Source organism: Grampus griseus (genome assembly GCF_964374135.1).
Source record: "Grampus griseus genome assembly, chromosome: 7".
NCBI classification, from domain to species: Eukaryota; Metazoa; Chordata; class Mammalia; order Artiodactyla; family Delphinidae; genus Grampus; species Grampus griseus.
In genome coordinates this window covers 25,071,604-25,098,760 of record NC_139001.1, presented here as the reverse complement: position 1 = coordinate 25,098,760, position 27,157 = coordinate 25,071,604, and the positions used below count along the sequence as shown (strand labels likewise).

Genomic DNA, 27,157 nt, shown 5'->3' with positions numbered 1-27,157 from the left:
TCCTTCTTATTGTGTGGCTACTGCAGAAAGGGTAAAGCATTTATTTAGACGGGAAGGCAGAGATGGAGATAGGTCTTAAACTGTACTGCTGCTTCCTATCTCACATTAGATCACAGAATAATTGACAATAATTGTTGCCGCACAGAGTCAAGCCTCAGGATACATAAAGACTATATCCTGATGTGGACAGGGAAGAAATTTTGAATTTTAATAATTTAATATTTTATTAATTATTTTAACCAGTAGCATAAGGCCTAATGCATTGAAAAAAAGGCTAAGTAGAATTATAAAAACGTATCTGGGCTTTCTAAACTACCACAGTTATACCCATTTTCACATCACAAAAGAAAATATAACATCATCTTTTATTTCTAATTAGTCTGGTGATAGCTACTCCAAAGGAACTGACAATTCATACCATAAGGCGAACACCCCTACAAGTATTATAATGGTTTAATCTTATATGCAATAACTGCTACAGCTCACCTGAAAAACATGGCAGATACCTGCAAAGCCCTTACTGAAACTGACATCCAGAGTCAGTTAGTAAAAGTATGCCTAAATTTGGCAGCTACTAATCAGGTTTGACCCTTGTCCCAGTTAATTCCCTGGTGACCCATGGGCTATGACATGATAATATTGCTAGTTATGTCATATAGGAAAGGAATCTTGTCTAATCTATTCTTCATCAACAGCTGCTTTATTCATTTATTTAATGAATTTTTATTCAACCTATTTTTAAAAGACATGCTCAGTGGTTCATTAAGGGACCTTAAAGCTGATTTTAAACTACCCTCTTGGCCACCAGGGAAATTCTCCCTTATTAACAGGCTATTAACATCAGCAAAGTTTATGAGTCAGGATTAAAAAAAACAAAAACAAAAATAATATTGCCCTATTACATGAACTATAAAAGTATTCTTGAGGGTGAGTGTGAGTTTTTGCATAATCTTTCCAAGACTATATATATAGATTCCAAGATAATAAGGGAAGTGTATGAATTGGCATAATGAAACCATAAATAGTATTTAAAAATATATTTTTACATTAGAATTGATGGCTACACCTTACATACACAAATAAATGATATACTGGAAATAAAGTGATTAAAAAATGTAATTATCTTATCATGGATGTGTTACAAACCAAAAAATGAGGAAAAGTTGACATTCAACTTTTCCAAATCACCTTGCATTATAGCAGACCAAACGTCTCTATATCCAGACTTGATGAAAATGAACACACACACACGCGCGCGCACACACACACACACACACACACACACACACAATCTGTTTTGCTTGTCCTAGTTCCCCATCCAGAATATCAATAGACTGAAATAAAGACAATCTCTCCTACCCAGTATATATCTGGATGAGTTTCCTTCTGAAATTGGCCCAAAAAAATGCCAATTTTGTAATGAAAATAATCAGAAAATATTAAAATGGAAAAGAAAATATTAAAACAGAAAAACTGAGCAAAGACTATGAATTGAAAGTTTAAGAAAAAAATAGAAATGCTCAATAATTATGTAAAAAAGACATTTGACTTCAGCTATAATCCAGGAACTATAAATTGAATCAGGGAAATGTTGTTGTGTACATAATTCTTAAATGAAAAAAAAAATCTAGTTTTCATGCAGGTTAAAAATTGAGCAAACTATTGGTGTGTATCAAAACTGATACAAGATTTTTGAAGAGTAATTTGCTGCTAACAAATTTGTGTATGTAAATTCACATGTGACCAAGCAGTTTTATTTCTAGCAATCTGACACAGAAAAATGTGTACATATGAACAGATATGTATTTAAAATGCTCACTGGTTGTAATTGAGACTAATAGAATGTAATCTAATGTCCACTAAGAAGGAATTTGTTAAGTAAATTACAGGTCACCCAGAACTTGGGAAACTCCTGCAGGACTAAATAAAGAATGAAGTTAATCTCAATCGGCTGAAATGAAAGGATTTTGAAAATATAATGTACAATGAAATAAAAGTGATAGAAGAGTAAATATAGTGTACTCATTTTTGTAAAACAAAATCCCAGAATTTATATACACTTATGTGAATAAATATACACATGAATGTACACATATATACCAAACATTACCATAAAGTAATCACTTTATGGAAAAATGTAAGTTGGGGGGAATGGTGCTCATTGATGGGCATACATTTTCACTTTTAATTCTATACATTTGAGTATGACAAAAATTTTTCTAAAGAAAACTATAATATGAAATAATATATGCATTTGGCAGAGCAAGTTAATTATCCCAGTGTTACAGGTGAAGAAATTAACATTTAAAAAATATTTAACTAGGGCTTCCCTGGTGGCGCAGTGGTTGAGAGTCCGCCTGCCAATGCAGGGGACATGGGTTCGTGCCCCAGTCCAGGAAGATCCCACATGCCACGGAGTGGCTGGGCCCGTGAGCCATGGTCACTGAGCCTGTGCGTCCAGAGCCTGTGCTCTGCAGCGGAGAGAGGCCACAACAGTGAGAGGCCCGCGTACCACAAAAAAAAACAATAAAAAAATTAACTAGCTTATCCTAGGTCACATGATTCATTATAAAGTAGGGTTTTAAATTAATTTCCAGAATTGTATATATCTTCCTTAATATGTTTACATTAAAGACCCACAAACAATAGGTGTCTAAAGATCAAAGGGGGTGAGGGTGGGAGGAACATAGTTCCAGAAACTGTTTAAAATACAACATGGAGAAGGAACTAAGATGGTGGAGTAGAAGGATGTGCTCTCACTCCCTCTTGCAAGAACACCAGAATCACATCTAGCTGCTGGACAATCATTAACAGCAAGACACTGGAACTCACCAAAAAAGATAACCCACAACCAAAGACAAAAGAGAAGCCACAGTGAGATGGTAGGAGGGGTGCAATCACAGTAAAATCAAATCCCATAACTGGTGGGTCAGTGACTCACAGACTGAAGAACACTTATACACAGAAGTCCACCCACTGGAGTGAAGGTTCTGAGCCTCAAGTCAGGCTTACCAACCTGGGGGTCTAGACGGGAGAAGGAATTCCTAGAGAATCAGGTTTTGAAGGCTTGTGGGAATTGATTGCAAGACTTCGACAGGACTGGGGGAAATAGAGACTCCATTCTTGGAGGGCACACACAAAGTAGTGCTGCATTGGGACCCAGGGGAAGGAGCAGTGACCCCAGGGGAGACTGAACCAGACCTACCTGCTAGTGTTGGAGGGTCTCCTGTAGAGGCAGGGGGGTGGGGGGCTGTGGCTCACCGTGGGGACAAGGACACTGGCAGCAGAAGTTTTGGGAAGTACTCCTTGACATGAGCCCTCCCAGAGTCAGTCATTAGCCCCGCCAAAGAGCCCAGGTAGGCTCCAGTGTTGGGTTGCCTCAGGCCAAACAACCAACAGGGAGGGAACCCAGCCCCACCCATCAACAGTCAAGTGGACTAAAGTTTTACTGAGCTCTGCCCACCAGAGCAACAGTCAGCTCTACCCACCACCAGTCACTCCCATCAAGCCTCTTAGATAGCCTCATCCACCAGAGGGCAGACAGCAGAAGCAAGACTACAATCCTGCAACCCGTGGAACAAAAACCACATTCAAAGACAGACACACAAGATGAAAAAGCAGAGGGCTATGTACCAGATGGGCTATGTACCAGATGAAGAAACAAGATAAAACCCGAGAAAAACAACTAAATGAAGTGGAAATAGGCAACCTTTCAGAAAAAGAATTCAGAATAATGAGAGTGAAGACGATCCAGGATCTTGGAAAAAGAATGGAGACAAAGATCGAGAAGATGCAAGAAATGTTTAACCAAGATATAGAAGAATTAAAGAACAAACACCTAGAAGAATTAAAGAACAAACAAACAGAGATGAACAATACAATAACTGAAATGAAAACTACACTAGAATGAATCAATAGCAGAATAACTGAGGCAGAAGAACAGATAAGTGATCTGGAAGACAGAATGGTGGAATTCACTGTTGCGGAACAGAAGAAAGAAAGAAGAATGAAAAGAAATGAAGACAGTCTAAGAGACTTCTGGGATAACATTAAACACAACAACATTCGCATTATAGGGGTCCCAGAGGGAGAAGAAACAGAGAAAGGACCCGAGAAAATATTTGAAGAGATTATAGTCGAAAACTTCCCTAACATGGGAAAGGAAATAGCCACCCAAGTCCAGGAAGCGCAGTGAGTCCCATACAGGAAAAACCCAAGGAGAAACACGCCGAGACACATAGTAATTAAATTGGCAAAAAATTAAAGGCAAAGAAAAATTATGGAAAGCAGCAAGGGCAAAACGAAAAATAACATACAAGGGAAATCTCATATGGTTAACAGTTGATTCCTCAGCACAAACTCTACAAGCCAGAAGGGAGTGGCATGATATACTTAAAGTGATGAAAGGGAAGAACCTACAACCAAGATTACTCTACCCATCAAGGATCTCATTCAGATTCGATGGAGAAATCAAAAGCTTTACAGAGAAGCAAAAGCTAAGAGAATTCAGCACCACCAAACCAGCTCTATGACAAATGCTAAAGGAACTTCTCTAAGTGGGAAACACAGGAGAAGAAAAGGACCTACAAAAACAAACCCAAACAATTAAGAAAATGGTCACAGGAACATACATATAGATAATTACCTTAAACGTGAATGGATTAAATGCTCCAAACAAAAGACACAGGCTTGCTGAATGGATACAAAAACAAGACCCATATGTATGCTGGCTACAAGAGACCCACTTCAGGCCTAGGGACACATACAGACTGAAAGTGAGGGGATGGAAAAAGATATTCCATGGAAATCAAAAGAAAGCTGGAGTAGCAATACTCATATCAGATAAAATAGACTTTAAAATAAAGAATGTTACAAGAGCCAAGGAAGGACAGTACATAATGATCAAGGGACCAATGCAAGAAGAAGACATAAAAATTCTAAGTATATATGCACCCATCATAGGAGCACCTCAATACATAAGTCAGCTGCTAACAGCTATAAAAGAGGAAATCGAAAGTAACACAATAGTGGGGGACTTTAACACCTCACTTACACCAATGGGCAGATCATCCAAAATGAAAATAAATAAAGAAACAGAAGTTTTAAATGACACAATAGAGCAGATAGACTTAATTGATATTTATAGGACATTCCATCCAAAAACAGCAGATTAGACTTTCTTCTCAAGTGCGCATGGAACATTCTCCAGGATAGATCACATCTTGGGTCACAAATCAAGTCTCAGTAAATTTAAGAAAATTGAAATCATATCAAGTATCTTTTCTGACCACAACACTATGAGATTAGAAAAGAATTACAGGGATAAAAAACGTAAATAACACAAACACATGGAGGCTAAACAATATGTTACAAAATAACCAAGAAATCACTGAAGAAATCAAAGAGGAAATCAAAAAATACCTAGAGAAAAACGACAATGAAAACACGACGATCCAAAACCTATGGGACTCAGAAAAAGCAGTTCTAAGAGGGAAGTTTATAGTTATACAGGCCTACCTCAAGAAACAAGAAAAATCTCAAGTAAACCATCTAACCTTACACCTAAAGGAACTAGAGAAGAAGAACAAACAAAACCCAAAGTTAGCAGAAGGAAAGAAATCATAAAGATCAGAGCAGAAATAAAAAAAATAGAAACAAAGAAATCAATAGCAAAGATCAATAAAACTAAAAGCTGGTTATTTGAGAAGATAAACAAAATTGATAAACCATTAGCCAGACTCATCAAGAAAAACAGGGAGAAGACTCAAATCAATAAAATTAGAAATGAAAAAGGAGAAGTTACAACAGACACCACAGAAATACAAAGCATCCTAAGAGACTACTACAAGCAACTCTATGCCAATAAAATGGACAACCTGGAAGAAAAGGACAAATTCTTAGAAAGGTATAACCTTCCAGACTGAACCAGGAAGAAACAGAAAATTTGAACAGACCAATCACAAATAATGAAATTGAAACTGTGATTAAAAATCTTCCAACAAACAAAAGTCCAGGACCAGATGGCTTCACAGGTGAATTCTATCAAACATTTAGAGAACAGCTAACACCCATCCTTCTCAAACTCTTCCAAAAAATTGCACAGGAAGGAACACTCCCAAACTCATTCTATGAGGCCACCATCACCCTGATACCAAAACCAAAGATACTCAAAAAAAGAAATATACAGACTAATATCACTGATGAATACAGATGCAAAAATCCTCAACAGAATGCTAGCAAACAGAATCCAACAACACATTAAAAGGATCATACACCATGATCAACTGGGATTTATCCCAGGGATGCAAGGATTCTTCAATATACGCAAATCAATCAGTGTGACACACCATATTAACAAATTGAAGAATACAAACCATATGATCATCTCAATAGATGCAGAAAAAGCTTTTGACAAAATTCAACACCCACTTATGATAAAAACTCTCCAGAAAGTGGGCATAGAGGGAACTTACCTCAACACAATAAAGGCCATATACAACAAACCCACAGCAAACATCATTCTCACTGGTGAAAAACTGAAAGCATTTCCTCTAAGATCAGAAATGAGACAAGGATGTCCACTCTCACCCCTATTATTCAACATAGTTTTGGAAGTCCTAGCCATGGCAATCAGAGAAGAAAAGGAAATAAAAGGAATACAAATTGGAAAAGAAGAAGTAAAACTGTCACTGTTTGCAGATGACATGATACTATGCAAAGAGAATCCTAAAAATGCCACCAGGAAACTCCTAGAACTAATCAATTAATTTGGTAAAGTTGCAGGATACAAAAGTAATGCACAGAAATCTCTTGCATTCCTATTCACTAATGATGAAAAATCTGAAAGAGAAATTAAGGAAACACTCCCATTTACCACTGCAACAAAAAGAATAAAATACCTAGGAATAAACCTACCTAGGGAGACAAAAGACCTGTATGCAGAAAACTATGACATTGATGAAAGAAATTAAAGATGGTACCAACAGATGGAGAGATATACCATGTTCTTGGATTGGAAGAATCAATATTGTGAAAATGACTATACTAACCAAAGCAATCTACAGATTCAATGCAATCCCTATCAAATTACCAATGGAAATTTTTACAGAACTAGAACAAATCATCTTAAAATTTGTATGGAGACACAAAAGACCCCAAATAGCCAAAGCAGTCTTGAGGGAAAGAAACGGAGCTGGAGGAATCAGACTCCCTGAATTCAGACTATACTACAAAGCTACAGTAATCAAGACAATATGGTCCTGGCACAAAAACAGAAATATAGATCAATGGAACAAGATAGAAAGCCCAGAGATAAACCCACACACCTATGGTCAACTAATCTATGACAAAGGAGGCAAGGATATACAATGGAGAAAAGACAGTCTCTTCAATAAGTGATGCTGGGAAAACTGGACAGCTACATGTAAAAGAATGAAATTAGAACACTCCCTAACACCATACACAAAAATAAACTCAAAACGGATTAGAGACCTATATGTAAGACCGGACACTACAAAACTCTTAGAGGAAAACATAGGAAGAACACTTTTTGACATAAATCATAGCAAGATCTTTTTTTGATCCACCTCCTAGAGTAATAGAAATAAAAATAAATAAATAAACAAATGGGACCTAATGAAACTTAAAAGCTTTTGTACAACAAAGGAAACCATAAACAAGACGAAAAGACAACCCGCAGAATGGGAGAAAATATTTGCAAATGAATCAACGGACAAAGGATTAATCTCCAAAATATATAAACAGCTCATGTAGCTCAATATTAAAGAAACAACCCAAGCCAAAAAATGGGCAGAAGACCTAAATAGACATTTCTCCAAAGAAGACATACAGATGGTCAGGAAGCACATGAAAAGCTGCTCAACATCACTAATTATTAGAGAAATGCAAATCAAAACTACAATGAGGTATCACCTCACACCAGTTAGAAGGGGCATCATCAGAAAATCTACAAACAACAAATGCTGGAGATGGTGTGGAGAAAAGGGAACCCTCTTGCACTGTTGGTGGGAATGTAAACTGATGCATCCACTATGGAGAACAGTATGGAGGTTCCTTAAAAAACTAAAAATAGAATTACCATATGATCCAGCAATCCCACTACTGGGCATATACCCTGAGAAAACCATAATTGAAAAAGACACACGCACCCCAATGTTCATTGCAGCACTATTTACAATAGCCAGATCATGGAAGCAACGTAAATGCCCATCGACAGACAAATGGATAAAGAAGAAGTGGTACATATATACAATGGAATATTACTCAGCCATATAAAGGAACGAAACTGAGTCATTTGTTGAGACATGGATGGATCTAGAGACTGTCATACAGAGTGAAGTAAGTCAGAAAGAGAAAAACAAATATCATATATTAGCGTATGTATGTGGAACCTAGAAAAATGGTACAGATGAACCAGTTTGCAGGGCAGAAGTTGAGAAACAGATGTAGAGAATAAATGTATGGACACCAAGGGGGGAAAACCGTGGTGGGGTGGGGATGGTGGTGTGCTGAATTGGGCGATTGGGATTGACATGTATACACTGATGTGTATAAAATTGATAACTAATAAAAACGTGCAGTATAAACAAACAAACAAACAAAAAACAACTAATACTAAACTTTCTTTGGGTTATTTGTATGAAATATGTTAATATAAATGTTTCAGACATTACATGAAATTTCTAAAAATCTTATATGTTCTGGTATAATGTTATAAGTCATAATTCTAGTTATTACTTTAAAATGTATATCTCAGAAATAACTTAATTTTCTTATCAATTGCATTATTATGTACTTTCATCAAATCTTTAACCATGGTCATTTTTAAGTCTTTTGTCATTTACAGAGAGTTCTGGGTGTACTCTGATGCTTTTGCAAAAATGTTCCTATAAAAGGGTTTCATCTTCAAGGAATTCATGGAAAAGACTTTGACAAGTACAGGTTTCTGGTAACTGACTATACTGCTGAACTGAATGAATAACCATTTTCAGAACTCTAATGGAAAACTGATGAATTCATAAAAGTGCTAACAAAAGATCAAGATAAAAAAAAAGGGACTGAGTGAACTGATGAGGATGATTATAATTTTTGTGACTTCCTGTTTGACTAATAATAAAAAAAAATCCCACAAGGACTCAGAGGCAAAAAATATACAAATCAATTTTCACTGCAAAGTAAAGGAGCTGTTACAGTGGAGGATTCCTGGACTGAATGTCAATATTATGACACAGTATGAGTGTGTTTCGTGTTTGGTAATTGCAATCACTGTTGCTTTTGTTGTGGTCATCCATTTACAATGCTTGGTGTCAGTTCACTTATCTCTTGTAAAAGTAAAATACAGTGTGTGTGTGTGTGTCTGTGTGTGTGTGTCTGTGTGTGAAAATAAATAAAAAATAAATTTAAAAAAAGGTTTCAGCCATAAGATAAATAAGTACTAGAGAAGTAATGTACAACATGATAAAGATAATTAACACTGCTGTACTATACATATGAAAGTTGTTAAGCGAGTAATCCTAAGAGTTCTCATCATAAGGAAAAAATGTTTTTTTTCCTTATTTCTTTAATTTTGTATTGATATGGGATGACGGATACTCACTAAACTTATCATGATCATCATTTCATGATGTATATAAGTCCAATCACTATGCTGGACACCTAAACTTATACAGTACTGTATGTCATTTATATCTCAGTACAACTGGGAAAAAAATTAAATTCTAAAAAAAAAAAAATACAACATGGAATAACTAAAATGATGTACACATAACTGCTTTACACTCTTGAAAAATAATTAGTTCTATAGTCATTTTAAGTAACAACACAATTACAAATGATGAGTAATGAAGACTAAGATATTTTTCAAATACTCTTCAAATTTATAGCAAAAGCCATAGAAATAAGATTATTTTATATTTAGCATTTTATAGACCCTTATATATGATTGAATTTAACCTACTGGTTTTAAAGAGGAGAAAACTGAGGCCCAGATAGGGCCAACATTCAAGTCCATGTCTCAGTAATAACAGAATTTTAAAGTAGAACTACCTCAAATAGTTACACCAAAAACACATGCTTCAAGCATATACAAAAGAATGTTTTCAAAATATTACTTTTATTCTCATAGAATGTATGTTTGAGTTTTTTTTTTTTTAAGGATAATCACGTCTGCCTAAAAGTTAAATGATGTTCCTTTTCGGTGTCTTTCTAACTTTTTTCTTTTTTCGTCACAATTTATAGTACAATTTTACATCATGGCTCAGTACACATATCCATGATGAAAAGTTTTAAGGCATTATATTGACCCTAATTATGTGCAAAGCATTTTGATACTGTCTTTTCTATTCTATTGTAATCTAGTTTATTTTATACTAATCTATTCTATTTCAATAAAAATTTAATGTTGGTCAGGGTCCACAGAAATGACTTTACAATCCACTAACGAGTTGCAACCAGTGATTGGAGAGTACTATTCAATTGTATGGACAAAGGTCAAAATAGAAAATTAGGAAACTAATCTTAGTGCTTCTTTTATATATGTGCAGCAAATTGGCCTTCTAACGAATTCAGGAACGTAAAGCCACTGGACATGAATTTTCTTTTTCTGAGGTTTTATGATCCCAGAGGCTATGGAAATCATTGCACAACAGTGCCTGCCACAGTGCTTTCCCTCCAGAGTTGCATCACTGAGACTGGTGATTCCCAGAAGTTTGTGTTTTCTATTCCCATCGTCACAATGAAAATTTGGGGTAGTTAAGTCTGATTTTGTCCTACATGGCAGTGTGTTAAACTGTGGGCCAGTATAAAACACATTTGGGATTCTCTTTGAGTAAAATTTTTATAGAAAATGATATATCTATAGATATTTAAAGCTTTTATGTATTATTAATATATCACTAAAAATTAACATCTCTCTGATATAGACAAAACTTTGGACATCCCCGAAAATTACAAAAAGAGTCATAATAAAAAGAGTATAATTTTTTGTTGTTCCTTCCTTTTTTAAAATTCTGAAATTACATAAGCAATACGTGTTTTTAGAGAAATATGTCACTATAAATATGCAAAATTTTAAAAATATTTTCTTACCACATCAATAACCAATGTCAATTTTGGGGTTGTCTATATGCTGACCTCCCTGTTATAGCTCCATGGTAGTGTGACAGTTAAAAGAACGTAAAATACACATCCATAAGTAATTCACTGGGTGTATATCCAAAAGAACTGAAAGCAGGGTCTAGAAGAGACTTGTATATTCATGTTCACAGAAGCACTATTCACTATAGCCAAGAGGTGGAAGCAACCCAAAGGTCCATCAGCAGATGAACGAATAAACAAAATGCGATAAATACAAAAAAATAATAATAATTCAAGACAGTAACTGCGATTGCTTCTCTTTGTATATTTTTAATCCTCACAAGGAATTATCATTCTTTTTAACTTTGACAATCTAATTATGAAAATAATTAGTTTTTTTAAAAAAATATGTAATTGTTTATAAGTGAAGAAAAACATTTTTTACAAATTTCTTGTGAAAAATTTTAATTCTCTTAAATTTTATTAAAACACTTTATTTTAAAAATACAAAACACTCTAATATAATTAAAATAATCTTTTTCTTCTTTTAAAATTTCTACCTTTTATGTCATGTTTAATAAAAAAAGACGCAGATGTAGAGAATAGACTTGAGGACACGGGGAGGGGGAAGGGTAAGCTGGGACGAAGTGAGAGAGTGGCACTGACATATATACACTACCAAATGTAAAATAGATAGCTAGTGGGAAGCAGCCACATAGCACAGGGAGATCAGCTCTGGGCTTTGTGACCACCTAGAGGAGTGGGATAGGGAGGGTGGGAGGGAGACACAAGAGGGAGGGGATATGGGGATATATGTATACGTATAGCTGATTCACTCTGTTATACAGCAGAAACTAACACAACATTGTAAAGCAATTATACTCCAATAAAGATGTTTAAAAAATAAAACATAAAATGACAAGTCAAGCTTTAATGGTGATAAAAGGGGGAAAAAAGTCATCATGTCATAGCTTTTACCTACATTTTTCTAGTACTTTCAGTTATTTCATGCTTTTGTAACTTTTCGTCTACAATCTATTTCATGCTTTTTAAACTTTTAGTCTACAATCCATCTATAATCTATAGTCTTTCTGATGCCTTTTAAACTTTTAATGTACAATTCATCTCATGTTTTGTTTTATGGTAGGGATCTAACTTTATTTTTTCCATACTGTGAACCATTTGTTCTAACACTATTTATTGAATAATCTATACATTTGCCATTAAAAAATGTTAACTTTATAAAAACCAAATTACCATATAGACTTTAGACCCTATCCAAACTTTCTATTACATTCCATTGAGCCAATTCCATTCTGAACTAATACCATACTGCTTTAATACTTATTACTTTTTAACATTTTAATACTTGGGGAGTGTCCTTCCACATAGCTATTCCTTTTAAATGTCTGGCTATTTTATTAAATGTATTTTCCAGGAACACTTTAGATTATTTTTGTTCAATTAAAAACAAAATGAAACATTGGGAATTGACTGAAGATGGTTAAATGCATAGCTTAATCTTAGAACAACTGACATTTTCATCATTTGAGTCTTCTCATCTTGCAGTGTGGTAATTCTTCATTCATTAAAGTTTTCTGTTATGTCTTGGTAAAACACTGTGGTTTGATTTTTATTTTAAATTATCTGTAATTACCTGTAAGTGTCAGAGTCTGTCTTTCTGTCTCTCACCTCCACCCCTCCCCTAGTCAATGAAATTAAATACACCTTAAATACATGCAACATCCTCACTGGATAGAAAAATAATCTCCCTGGGTAACAGTTATTTGAGTTCAAGAAGTATTCAAATCAGAACAAAACCTGAGTTATTCTTAGAGTCATAATGCTCTATCATCTCCATTAAAACAAACTTCAGGGCTTCCCTGGTGGCGCAGTGGTTGAGGGTCCGCCTGCCGATGCAGGGGACACAGGTTCGTGCCCCGGTCCGGGAAGATCCCACATGCTGTGGAGCGGCTGGGCCAATGAGCCATGGCCGCTGGGCCTGCGTGTCTGGAGCCTGTGCTCTGCAAAGGGAGAGGCCACAACAGTGAGAGGCCCACGTACCGCAAAAAAAAAAAAAAAAAAAAAAAAAAAACTTCATGGGCAAAAGGACTTTGGATAAACCAAAAATAACCATTATCAGTGAGGTAGTAACATGTGAAAATTATGTTTCCAGTTTATCTTTTATAACTTCATGATGAATTAATATAGTGACTATTTTGGAAATATCTATGTTAATGTACAGAAGCATCCATGATACCATTATAAACTGTCAAATTTAATGCATAAAATTGCTATTGGCTTGAGAAATGGAGTATGTCTGATATTTAGGAAATTCACATTTATCCTAATATAATGAGTACAAATGTTACTTGACATAAGCACAATTGACGAGTATCCAGTATCCCCTTCTTTTCTTCCTCATCCCCATGCCAGTTCCTTAATTCTTCCTCCAGTTGAACCAATTAAGTCGATAAATAGATGATACATCTCAGATTAATGCAAAGCAGAACTCTAAGGAGGATATTTTTCTCCAGGCTTGTGCAACTCCCTAACCATGAGAGTGGTATGCAAGTGCTTGCTTTTCTGAGAATGACATCTCACACTTCTTTTTTCCACTCCTGTAGCAAACAGTGAGTGTTCTGTTCATCAAATGACACTCTCATATCACATGTAGATAATTTTGAACTCGTCTATAGTCAAAGATAGTATTATAATGACAGTCAACTCTTTTGCTGCAAAACATTCAGAATAAATGATCATTACTACCATAATAACAAAATTCTTCTAATCGTAATATTTTCAGATATTTCTGACTTTTCTTCTCAATGTACTCTCAATAATCCTTCAAATGTGTAATACTCACTCTCTGATCTCACTGCTAGGTTACCTACTTCTACCCAACCCACAGTTTGCACTCCTGCGGTGTAAGTGCCTGACATTAGGCTTTTGATTGTCAAGGCATCCATTTCAAAGACATCCATCTCAGATGAACATATTGCCAGCTGTATGACACAGCTGCTAGTATAACACCTAGAAAAGAAGCCAGACTGCCCCCACTCATGAAGTTCCCCTTTCAGAAAGCTCTATGTAACCTAGATAACTAATGTTTTAAGTGACCCCGCTTTTTCCATTCCCACACCTGAATTCCTGCTCTTGTATTTTAAATTTGCCAATAAAGAGTGAATCTGTGAAACCCTAGGTACCCCACTCTCAACTGTAATACAGGAAGAGCCCCAGGTTCATACTTTGTCTTTCTCTCTACCCGTGACCTCGCCATGTAGCCATTGAGCCTGCCATACCTCCAAGACCTGTGAGTGACAACCCTTGCTTTTTCGAAGTTCCCTGATGGTCGTTGCTGAGGTGTGTCTTGAAATCATAATAAGAACCACAAGGACTCATCCAGCCACAATGTTGACTCTGGTCCAGAAAATGTCTGTGGGTACTCCCCTCAAGTAGTAGGGGGCCAGGTGAGTGCCTCAGGCATTCCTAGTAGACAGCATCACTATCAATAGGCTAAAACTGCCACAAAACAATTCTCCCAAACTATCTGTACATAAATCTGTGTCTATGACTATGCCTGTATCATCTATATCTACGGCTAATAAACACGCACATGCATACACACACAAATATCCTAACCATGCAAAAAAGCATGAACAAAAATCATCTTTTTTCAAACTTTTCATTTTGTAGATGAGGGAACTTAGGGAAACTGAAGTCCTTGAAACTGACTTAGTTTAAAGCTAGGACTACATCTCTCTTGATGCCCTCAGTTCAGTATTCTTTTTGACCTTTTCAAACATCCCTCGGCTTCGTCTTGTACCAGAGCATTTCCAGAGAACAGGCACAATTTTATATACTTTCTTTATACCCCTTGAGCCTTTAGCATAGCATTAGATGATATTTCCTGAATCACATTAAACAGTATTTTACAGAGCATTTCAAATAACTGTATCTCCTATAATTAAAATGAACATCCCTTTCTTTAAATCTGAGAAAGATCATCAAATTACAACAAATATTATCAACTTATATCAAAATGAACAGCATATTAGGAGAGATTTTTCTCTCATTTTCCACAAGGATATTTTTGAGTCACTTTTGGAAATGTTTTAGATGGGCATAATTTTAGAAATGTATGCAAATAATGAGTCTATCGTAGTGTTTCCCTTAATTTTACAATATCTCCAGAAACTACAAATCCAAAAAAAGGAAAAAAAAAAAGAAATAATTGAAATCAATAAGAAAGCTTACGGACATGCAAAGTTATTAGTAAAATACAAAGGTTTTAATTAAAGATGTTGGCTTTTAACAAAGGCTTGCTGTTATCCTGATTGATCGAGCCTGCTGGCTCAGCGCTTTCTCTTTTCCCCATTAGCTCCCACTTGCTTTTCTCTGCTCTAATTGGATATTTACTACATTGGCACCTTCTTTTTAAAGAGGGTTTGTTCCACAAAGATTGTAAATACGATTACACTTTAGCAAACTGTATCTGTAAGCATGTATGTAAGTATAATTAGTATATTATTTTCATAATTTGTCATTTTGGTTTTGCAATCTATAGGAAACTTTTGGAAATTTCATGGAAAAAAGTATAATTTAGTTTCAAGTTGCTACATTTTCTTGATGAAATTTTGAGGAACAAAAATATATAATTATTTTCTTAGGTTTTAATATTCACTTCAAAGAAGTTCCAGATATATTTTAGAATGAATAAAAGTAGATATAGATATATAGATATTTCTAAACTTTGCTCTAGAACTGAATAGAATCCATAAGCCAGACCAAGTTTTTTTCCTTTTATGAAACTGAAAATTTTAATATATTGCAACTACTGAAAGTAATTTTCTGTGTGCACAAGCATAATAAATTAATGAGAAAAATGCTAAATAATTTCTAATTTTTTCCTAGCATGTTCTATAATGTCTGTATAGAAACAGTAAATAACATAAAGTGTTGTTTGGAACAAGTTTTTACTTTGCCAATATAGGAGTACCCTCCATTCACAATTATCTACAACAGAACAATACACTGCTTGTATTAATTTCAATGCTACTTTATTTTTAATTAAAAAAAAAGATTTTGAGATAACCTAGCTAGGAAGAATACTTTAGAAGTAAAGGGTAAATTCCCCAGAAGTTTTCTTTTTGTTAAAATAATGCCTTAGCTTCAATCAATTTAATGAACATTTCAGTGGTCAGAAGACATCTGTTTACTCCAGTAATTGAAACATGCATTTCCTCATTAATTTATCTTTTTTGGTGTGACACTTTGATTTAAGAGACAAACAATTTTTTAAACTATTGTCAAGTGCACTTTATTTTTCAATTAGTTTCTAAGCAAGAAATGTTACTTATAAAGCAACTAGAAGACTGAAGAATAGATTGAGTGGTAATCAGCTGAGAAAATTGTAGTTATACAACCAGCAGTTAAAGACAATTATAACTACTTTAATACACAATGTGTAAGGTTGGGGGAATCAAACTGTAATATTTTGATACAAGCTCCCCTCATCCTCTAAAATGCAGTTCCTAACTGAGATGACAAAAGGAACGTGTAAAATGAAACAACTACCCAGGATGATAATAGGAGGCTGGAGAAAGCTGGCCTGATATTGTGCTTAAAGATAAAAAAGGATATGCAGCATCTATTTTATCTGAGATGTGTGCTTCATATATCTTGCAGGGACAGAGATAACTTCTTTCCTCTAATCATTATTATTTATTTCTTAAAGCTTAGTCTCTCTCACACCTAAACCTATGAGCTCAAACCTTAGGACTCAGTTCTTATGCATAGAGAGAGTTGTCATTCTTACCAGTAAGCCTGCTAAATAATACTACTATAAGCTTCAGACTTCACACAGCAGATAGGTTTGTCTCCCCTGACATGAGTACATTAATCCACTGAATCAATTTACTTAAGCTGTGCTGTGGAGCAATGCGGACACGATTTAACTGAGCTTAAAAGCACTTTCAAGTTTGAGTCACGGCTCCATGTATAATGCAGGCCCACAGAATTCCTTCATAAGTTCTATTATGACCTTTTGCAACTATGTGAGAAATATTTCTGTTAGGTTTATAGGGTCATGATGATCTAACATCAAAAAGGATTTAAAAAGAATGAATTTAAGTTATTTTAGAAAATCAGACTCATGAGTAAAACAGTAAGAAGGGAACAGCTGGCTAGATTCTACCAGCACAATGAACTTGCTTTAATATTTATAAAATTCTTTAGGTTGTCTAAGTTTGGTTTTTTTTCTTTTTTTAGGAGTTTGTTTAGAAAAACATTTTAATTTTTGGATCATTTTAGAAAAAAACTTTTTAAAAATAGCTGCTGGCTCCAGAGTTTACAGTCTGAACATTATGAAATGCTATAGAGGAAAATGATACACTTACATTATTCAACATGCAATCAAAGCTAACTGTAGCAACCAGTACACAGAAGAAGCTGCAACATGTTACCAAATTTTACTAAAAATTTATAAAGTTTTTATAGTTATGCATGGTGAACTGTTGACCATAGCATTGGGAAGAAAAATTTTCCTCTACCCTTCTAGATTCTTCTGGCTGGCCTACGAATGATATTGACATGAATCAGATTAAAAGGAGAAAATCAAACAAAAGTTGAATAACCTGTATACACTGGAGAAATCCAACAAAACTGAATAACTCGCCAAAATGGCTGAAACTCTCACCTTAACTACCATCTTCAGCTAAAGACAAAAGAGGATGTTGGGCAAAGGTGTTTGGGACTTCAAAGGGGAGGAAGCCAACTGACATGGAGAGAGAAAAGCAAAGGTTTGGTACACAAATGTTTGCGGGGCTATGCAAAGACACTGGGACTCAGAGAGGAATATTAACAAACAGCCTTTGCTAAGTTCCCCCTCATCTACCACATCTAGTTCACACTATAGTTACCCGTGGTGATAGTTCCCTCCCTGGAACAGGTCCTCTAACTACACTCTTTTAGGCAGTTAGGGGGAAGGTTCCTTCTGAGTCTTTCAGGCCTTAAAAATAATCAACTTAAATTAATCCTCATGCCAAAGAGACACATATTAGGGTGTCAAATTTTGTTCCCCTGCAATAGTAAGCTATCAATTTATTCATGCTCTCTTTCCATTTCATGAAATCTATTAAAAACAAAACACAAAACTTCTTCCTCATTTCTTCTTTTTAAAACTTCTGACCCCTACAGACCTGCTCTCAAGCTTACCATCGTTGTCACCAGCATTTTTCCTTTCCCATATCTCTGTTCAGAGATGTTTTCATTCTGATCATCACTCTTTGCTTCATTTTACCCTAGCAAGTCATTCATTATCATGCACTTGTTCTCCTAGAACCTGAAGCATTTGTCTTTATGGTGACTCCTCACCGTTTAGTGACACAGAGGGTCATTCCTGGCATACTTGCTTTTTTAGGAGGAAACACCTGTGGGAGGATGTCAGCATTGATATAATGTGGTGAATGAAATATATTCTTAATGTCAGTTTCCTTAGCTAAGGTGTGGCGCTTCTAAATATTTTACCTTTCTTCCCTAATATATGCAAAATCTCCAAGAGTAATTATCCATAAAAATAAGGAAATACTTGGCAAATCATGATGTTGAATACCTCCAGAGAAGCCCTCAGTGAAGTGAACTTATTTCAGTCATACGGAAAGACATCATTTGTAAGTAATGATATAAGATCATGTCTTTCAGATCCTAAGATGTACTTTTGTATGGTCAGTCAACAAAAAAAGCAGAATATTTTCAAAAACTTGCCCAGACTGTTTTCTGATTTTTAAAAAGTTCAATCAGGGTTCAGAGATAAGTGCATCTGAAGTGGGCCTAAGGGTAATATATTTTAACTAACAGAAGGGCTATCGGCAATGTAAAGGAAGCCTGGAAATTTTACATTTCTTTGGAAAAATGTTCAATCATGGATGTTACATCTCCATGGACTCTCTGGAGGTCTAATATCTCTATGGAATCTCTCATGAGGTCTAATTCTCAAAATTTCTGATCATATTTCTAAAATTCAGGTCTTACAATAAGTACATCTTTGAGTACTTCCAAAATACAATGTGCCCCTGGATGTTGGACTTTTTAAATATGGATATGTAATTTACCTTTCAAGTGTCTCAAACAAGGAGAGAGAGAACAGGAGCAAATGTCAAGGGCAAGCAGCCTCCACTTCACTCCAGGGTTTTTGCTTTTTTATTCCCCAGCCATCTATGTCACTAGCCTTCACAGGTGGAACTGGCCTGCAGGAGTTTTGCTTCCACATTCATTCATTGTTTTAAGTAGGATTAAGTTTTCTAGGAGTATCTACTTTATCTTATTATAACATTAGCTATTATTTATTAGGCCCTTAGTATATGCCAAAACATTTTTAAGCATTTCAACCACATTATTGTATTGAATTTGATTACAAAATAGCAGCCCTTGAGGTAAGTGTAATATCTCCATTTTATAGATATGGTAACTGAGGTTTAGAAAAATTAAATCACTTTCTCATGATAGAAAGTGGAAACAGCTGAGATTTGTATCATCTGGCTGATTATAAATCCAGTGGCCTTGCCCACTAAACTGCTGTGCAATATTGTATACAGGAAACAGTACTATCCTTAGATTCAGGACACTTAAGTTAAAATCCCAGGTATCAGCTGTGTAAATTTAACAGCTCCCACAATCATTTCCTCAGCTTACATTTCCCCAATTGTGAAATGAGGCTAATGAAAACTGTCCTCGTAAACTAACAGGAATATTGTGAAAATAAATTTTAAAATGGAAATGTTTTATAAACCATAAAGATCCATGCAAATGAATACTACTCTAAAATTTGGATTTGCACATAGCAGATACAAGTAAATGTTTACTGAATTTAGACTCTGTGGAATAGGCATGGTGACCATTAAGCCAATTTTATGTTATTATAGTAAGTTTAATTTCTACACTGGAAAATTAGGTGAATTTAATGACTGCATGGCTGATGATTTGATAGCATGAGCTATGGCTTGATGACTTTCTTAGTCAAGACTTCCTCCCACCCCCACTTGGTGGCAAGTAGCAAAAGTAATTTCAATGTACTAGAACATTGTGTTTCTTAAGGTTCCTAACAAAAAAAAAAATGCATTTGGACCTCAGGAAGACCAGAGAATCAGGGACAAGGGAGCTCAGGAAGAACCAGGGACCTCAGGAAGACAAGAGAACCAGAGAACTTCTTCTCAGGAAGACCAGAGAACCAGAAAGTAAAAACTGTCAAAAACTGTTACTCTCTCTCTGCAATTCTCCTTTGCCTCTGCATGGCTGATTTATCCTTCTGTGTCATGAAGAACTGGTTATTTCTGCTTCTCATTAATACACATTTTCTCCAATATCATAGTGAATGCGCTTCACACAGTAATCTAATCTTACTTTAGAATCCTGCTTAAAATTCTTGTCAAAACATTGTTGCCATAAAACATTGTTTCTATTAAATAAGTTAATTTAAGTCTATACTTTAATCCAACAGTATAACAGATGTCCACAATATCTAATATTTGTATGTTCAAATTTTTAATATTTTCTATGTCTTCTATGCTAAAAAAAGAAATACATTTCAAATAGCCTCCACACTGTTTTCCATTTATTATTTCAGCTGTTATTATAGCAGGAAGAAAAGTCTTTACCATTTATATAGACCATTTTGTATTTCCTTTTTAAAGAAAACATTTATCCATAAGATTAGTGAAAGTTCAGTGCTGATTTAAGTATCAGATGACTTTAAGAATGCTGAAAACATTAGATATTTGTCTTTATGTTCAGTATACTTTGTTTTTAAATGTCTTAGCAGTGATTATCATCCCTCATACTTATTTTAATGACTAATACAAGAAACAATATACACTAAGGGTGAGATACATTTTGTGATTTAATAGTGAATCTATATTTATAATTTACATAGTTTATATCTCTCTACCTGGAACACAGTGGGTACAGAGTACACTCTTCCTTTCTTTTTTCTTTCTCCAGTGAATGAATAGTGATATAACTATTTGGGAAAAGTACTGAGATATTCAGTTAACCTGAAATTCAGTTAATTATCATTTTGTGTACATTTGGTTTTCCTACTTCCTCTGATGTACAGACTCTGAAGTCATGGTTAATAGCAACACATTTGTGTTGCTATCATTAATCCAGAATCCACAAAGAAATATAGGAAGCAACTACATATTACATTTAATTTGAAAGCTTTGAGATTAGGCAGTTTACTTAGATAGAATCAATCTACCACAAGGAGGCAAAAGCTCATTTTCATGTTTCTGATAACCAGAAGTGTGAAAAGCATCAGTTATTAAAATTACTTGACAATTTCAAGGCTATATCTTTTCACTGTTGAACACTTACAAGTCTGGCAATGATTTTCTGTGGGTCCCCAGCATCGGCCAGTGCAGGACTTATGGCAACGTCCACCTGTAGAACAGCAGAAAGCACATGTGTATTATAATCTTTCACTCTGACTAGGAGTTAAGACCTCAAAGGAAACATTCTTGCCCCTTTATGAGGATTTTTAATTCACACTAGAGTTGAAACATAGCTCATAAAATGCCCATTTAAGTAGCAAAATCTGAATGTCAAATACATGTGAAGCAGAAATACAATCTCTTGATATTCAAAATCCTCTCATCTCATTTTATAAGAAAAGGAAATACAGAATCTGTAAATGTTCCTACATAGTCAGAAGTAAATATTTACATGAAATAAGTTTCACTTCAACTATTGAATACTTTTATTCTATTGATCTATATCCTACTTGATATAATTTCAAAAGTTCAGGGCTTACTGATACCAACAGATGTTAAGGATTAAATCAATAGTTAAAAAAGAAATTGAAGTCTATGAAAACAAGAATATATTACAAACATGATAAACCGTCAGAAAAAAAAGGTTTTATATATAATTTAGATTATCTTTTTTTGTCAAAGGTGTATTGTGTCTTTTTAAAATTTTTTATTGAAATATAGTTGATTGACAATGTTAGTTTCAGGTATACAGCAAAGAGATTCAGTTATACAAATATATGTATATATATACATATGTATGTATGTGTCTGTGTGTATATATATATATATATATATATATATATATTTTCTTTTTTTACATTCTCTTCCATTATAGGTTGTTACAAGATATTGAGTATAGTTCCCTGCACTATACAGTAGGTCCTTGTTGGATATCTATTTTATATACAGTAGTATGTATATTTTAATCCCAAACTCCTAATTTATCCCTCCCCCTCTTTCCCCTTGGGTAACCGTAAGTTTGCACTGTCTTTTTAAAAATTTCTTTATTGAAGTATACTTGATGTACAATATTAATAAGTTTCAGGTGTACATCACAATGATTCACAATTTTTAAAGGTTATATTCCATTTATAGTTATGACATAATATTAGCTATATTCCTGAGGAGGAGGTCATTAAGAGGTTGTGACTGCCAGTTGACCTGTGAGCTGAACCCAGGCAATCAGAGGCTTCTCACCCCCTCCCTTGTCCTTGAAATATACGTCACTCCAACTAATCCCATGCTAGCAGCTGTTTCAAGGACATAGCCTGGAGAGAGTAAGGTGTTGCTGAGACCATCTGGACTGAATAAGTGACTGAATTTAGTTAGGACCCCTACACAAACTTTTAAGACTCTGGCAGGTGGATGCTGAGATCTACTCACGTTGCTGTTGCCCAAGACAAATCTCATAAATAAGTTCCCTTGCTTATTAAACCTGTCGCCTACTAATCTGGAGTGGGCTGCCTCTTTCTTCTGTCTCTCCTTGTCCTTTAGGTACAGGGGCTAATTTGCAAACCAACATCTTTATATAAGTATTTCAAGCATTTAAAACATCTAATTTTTTAGGAATCTTAATTTCAATTATTTTATATCCTCTTCTAAAAATTTTATTGATACTACCTTCATTATCAAATATCAGCCTTTATTTCCTATAGTCTCATTTTCCTTTTAACGATGATGCTACTATGGGTATTTGCCTCAGCAAATACAGTTGTCCCACAGAGAAATTCCCTACAATCTCAACAAAAGAATATTAGCTAGAAGAAATAATGTTTAATGACTTTCTTTGAAGTTTGCAGCTGAATTTCATAGGCTTACTCCAAATTTTTGTGAGTACAAGGATATGGAATGGGCTCATTTTTAGGGAAAAGTGGACATGAAAATCTATCAAAGACTAAAGTTTTCTATAACAAAGTTCTTATTAAACCTTGTCTGTTAATTTTCTAATATAAATTGTGAACGAGTACATGCCTATTCAAGTTGTTTATTTTAAAATAGTTAACTTCACTGTAAAAATTATGGAATAAGGTTATATCAAAAGTTTCCATCTTTCCTTGACCCAGTTTTTTTTTTTTTTTTTTTCGGTACTGTTGTGGCCTCTCCCGTTGTGGAGCACAGGCTCCGGACGCACAGGCTCAGCGACCATGGCTCACGGGCCCAGCCGCTCTGCGGCATGTGGGATCTTCCCGGACTGGGGTACGAACCCATGTCCCCTGCATCAGCAGGCGGACCCCCAACCACTGCGCCACCAGGGAAGCCCCCCTTGACCCAGTTTTTAACTCTTCCTCTTGGAAGTTCTTACAACTTGGGCAGCTTTTTTTTGTTGTTTGTCTTAGTCTCTCCTTCTGAGACTGACTGAATGAACCTAGTATGTTAAATGCTTTCACAGTTAAGGGACAGATTCAGCAGACACCCTTTCTCAGGCTAAACCTCAGACCATCCTACTGGTCTACTCTTCTGCAAGTGAACAGTACTATTTCCAAGTTAATATAACACTTAAGCTCAGTCCCAGCCACCTTCTTAAAAGCATCTAGATCCTGGCCTCAATGGGGTTTATTTAAAGCAATTCTGTTTGTGAAGCACTGAGGCTGACATCACAAGCGTATAATATCCTGTCACTCTGCCATCTGTTTATTTAGATCCAAACACATTATAACTACATAATGCAAGCTCATTCTAGCTGACAGGAAAAGGACTCCATCTGGCTTGAACAATATAACTTTAATCAGTGATAATGATAATTATTATTAAAAACCTACCGGAGTTCTTTTGTATAAAGCTAATAAATCTAAATTGATTTATACCAGAGGAAATTAGAAAGGACTGTGAGACAAAATGGAAAGCAGTGCAAACTTTTTCTGAATACAAACTTTTTATGAGAAAGTAGCTAATGTTAATGTGTTTCTTTAGGTGTGTTAAAATCCTTTAAATCGACCCATTAAGTAGTCTGTTAATTGAAGATATCTGAAGCAGAGGACGATCTACCATTTAATCTATGACTTCTCTAATTGGGTTTGGGCCTAATAAAATATTAAGCTTTATTTATGGTTGCCAAACAACTATCTGTAGCTGTTAATAAAAAATGCTGAGTAACATTAGACATTTTAAAACTTCAATGATTCCCTTTAATTGGATTACATATTTTTTTTTACCTTCTTATTCTTGCAGTTTCAATTTACCATCTCAAGACCTACTCTCATATCTAATAGAAAAAGAAATATTACTAGAAATTTTGTTTACAATTCTTGCCAAAGTATCATAGCGAGACCCACCTAGTTGGGCACAAGTTAAATAGTGTCCGCACAAACACAGAACGCTTAAATAATTTAACCTTGTCTAAATGCTGTGAAGAGATTTCATTTGTTAGTTTCCATTTTTCATTTATATAAAAGTAGAAATATCAATTACGTCTATAACAGGAAGCCGACAACTGTTTCTTCTCTGGGATTTTACTCAGACTTATATTCCCTCCACCCCTTTTGAAAACCAAAAGGAGGTGATTGCTTGGCCCACACACTTCAGAGTTCTGTCATGACAAGTGTGCTGGAGGACCGTGAATTGAATGTGCCTCAGTTAATGGCTGCTCCTCCTGGCCTGCCCTTCATTTCACTGTCTCTAGGGCTTTGAGGGTTTTGGAATCTGCTCAGGCACTCAGTTCAGTTTTGGTCTTCAAAACTGTGTGATACACGGCACTTGGGCTAACACTATTTTCACTGAATTGTTGCAATTAACTAAATGTCAAAGTATCTGACCAAGATCTCTGCCTACAACGATGTATTTCTGAATTAATGCATTTTTCACACTTTCACACCTGCAACCTTGGTTTGATTCTTGCAGACAATTGAATAGTGTAGTTTTTTTTGCTTTTTGTTTTTTTGTTGGTACACGGGACTCTCACTGTTGTGGCCTCTCCCGTTGTGGAGCACAGGCTCCGGACGAGCAGACTCAGCGGCCATGGCTCACGGGCCCAGCCGCTCCGCGGCACGTGGGATCTTCCCGGACCGGGGCACGAACCCATGTCCCCTGCATCGGCAGGCAGACTCTCAACAACCGTGCCACCAGGGAAGCCCTGAATAGTGTAGTTTTAATGGGCTACAATGTTTAATATTTTTAAAAATCTGGTTTTAGTGTTTTGTTCCCAACATTTCTGCTGCACAAAAGCGTTTCCTTAGTAATTATTAATCTCGAATTGGAAAAAAAAAATCTACAAACTTTCTTTCTTACTTTCCTTCCATCCATCTATCCATAAGTATTTCTTGAGTACCATCTGTATCTGTGTATCAGGAACTATGTTACAGATCGGAGTTAAGCTGAAACAGACATGGTTACTATTCTAAGAGAATTCAGAATTAATTCAGCATTATTCTGAAGGGAAAAGGTTTTGACTACTCTATATATAATGTTCACCCTCCATGTGTTTAATGAAAGAAGGTGATAAATCTGAATTTTCAACAGTCCCCTAGCTCAGGAAGGAAGAGTTGGACAAAGCCACGTTGAGCTGGACTGTTTCCAATTTAATGCCTGGTAGCTCCAAAGTCTACTGTATTCCTTATATGTGATTTATCTATGTGACATCTAAAATGAGATCTACCCAGAGCATTTCAGTGGAGAGGATAAACATGGCCTCTGAAGGTCCCTTGTGCGTCTCCTAACAGGAAGGGAAATATTTTAACTATGGCTCAACAGATATCTTACTGGGAACTTTCTTCCGGGCCTCGGTTCTCGGGTATGCAGTACCTCAGGAGGCCTGATTTCACAGGGAAAAGAGACTGTATATGTAAATAATTTTTAGTGTCACTTAGCTTTATAACCTACTTCTCTAGTAGAGTGTTTTTTAAAATGAGGACAGGAAAAAGAGGAATTAGTCAGATACTAGCCTATGTAAATGGGAGAAACATTTTGGGGAACTGAGACTTTGCCAATGCTGTCCAAATCTGCTTATTTCCATGTTTCAATCTACTACATCATTTTTTTCATTATTTATTGTGATAATTCTTTTAAAACTATTTGAGAAAATACACCACTTAAAAATAAGAATCTGACATTTCCATTCAGCTTAGTGATAGCATAGTTATTTAAATTAATATTTCTACCTCCTGTCAATCTGACCCAATTGAAGATCTTAACTATAGAATAAAACAAAAATTTAAACAAATATTTGTCACCTTAACAGCTAATTTTAAAAAATAAGCGCTGATTATTGCATTATATGCATTATATTGCATTATTTCAATTCACAGGCAATCGCCTCTGACAATGCATTATTCATCATAGAAGTTAGCAAACATAGCTAAGTTCATCTTTTATGCTTGTCCAGCAGATGTTACTAAAAATGTAGCTCTTGTATTTTTTTTTAAGGAGCTAGAGTCCCTGAGCCACTTTGATAATTTTAAGAGTCATAAAATCATGCTGGAAGTTTTGCTTTTATTTGGAACTACCTGACAGCAGAGATGGGATTTAATATGTACCTCTGTACTGCTTTCTGCAAGTAATATGCCAGGACAGTTGAAGAGTTACAAAATATAAAGTTACTGACAACCATAAATGATTATATCCTCAAACTGCCTCTAGTTAAAGGTGATGAAGTTACATCCCTGGATTCTTCTTTCAATTCTTTTAAAAGCTGGCATTCTTGACCTCTTAACACTACATTTACTGGGGAAGAGTGAGAGAACAGTATCTTTTTTATGACCATGAATTTTAAAAAAGGGAAGTGGAACATTTTTGAAAGTCTACACTAAACCAGCTCCTGTTCT

The 27,157-nt window shown here is 35.2% G+C and overlaps 1 protein-coding gene across 1 annotated transcript in view; it reads right to left on the bottom strand.

Moving 5' to 3' along the window:
* ERBB4 (erb-b2 receptor tyrosine kinase 4) overlaps positions 1-27,157 on the bottom strand; it is a 687,762-nt gene that overhangs the window by 320,016 nt on the left and 340,589 nt on the right. The window contains exon 4 of the mRNA XM_082658716.1: positions 21,466-21,531. Within this exon, the coding sequence (XP_082514842.1) occupies positions 21,466-21,531 (66 nt within the window). The remainder of the gene's footprint in view (positions 1-21,465; positions 21,532-27,157) is intronic.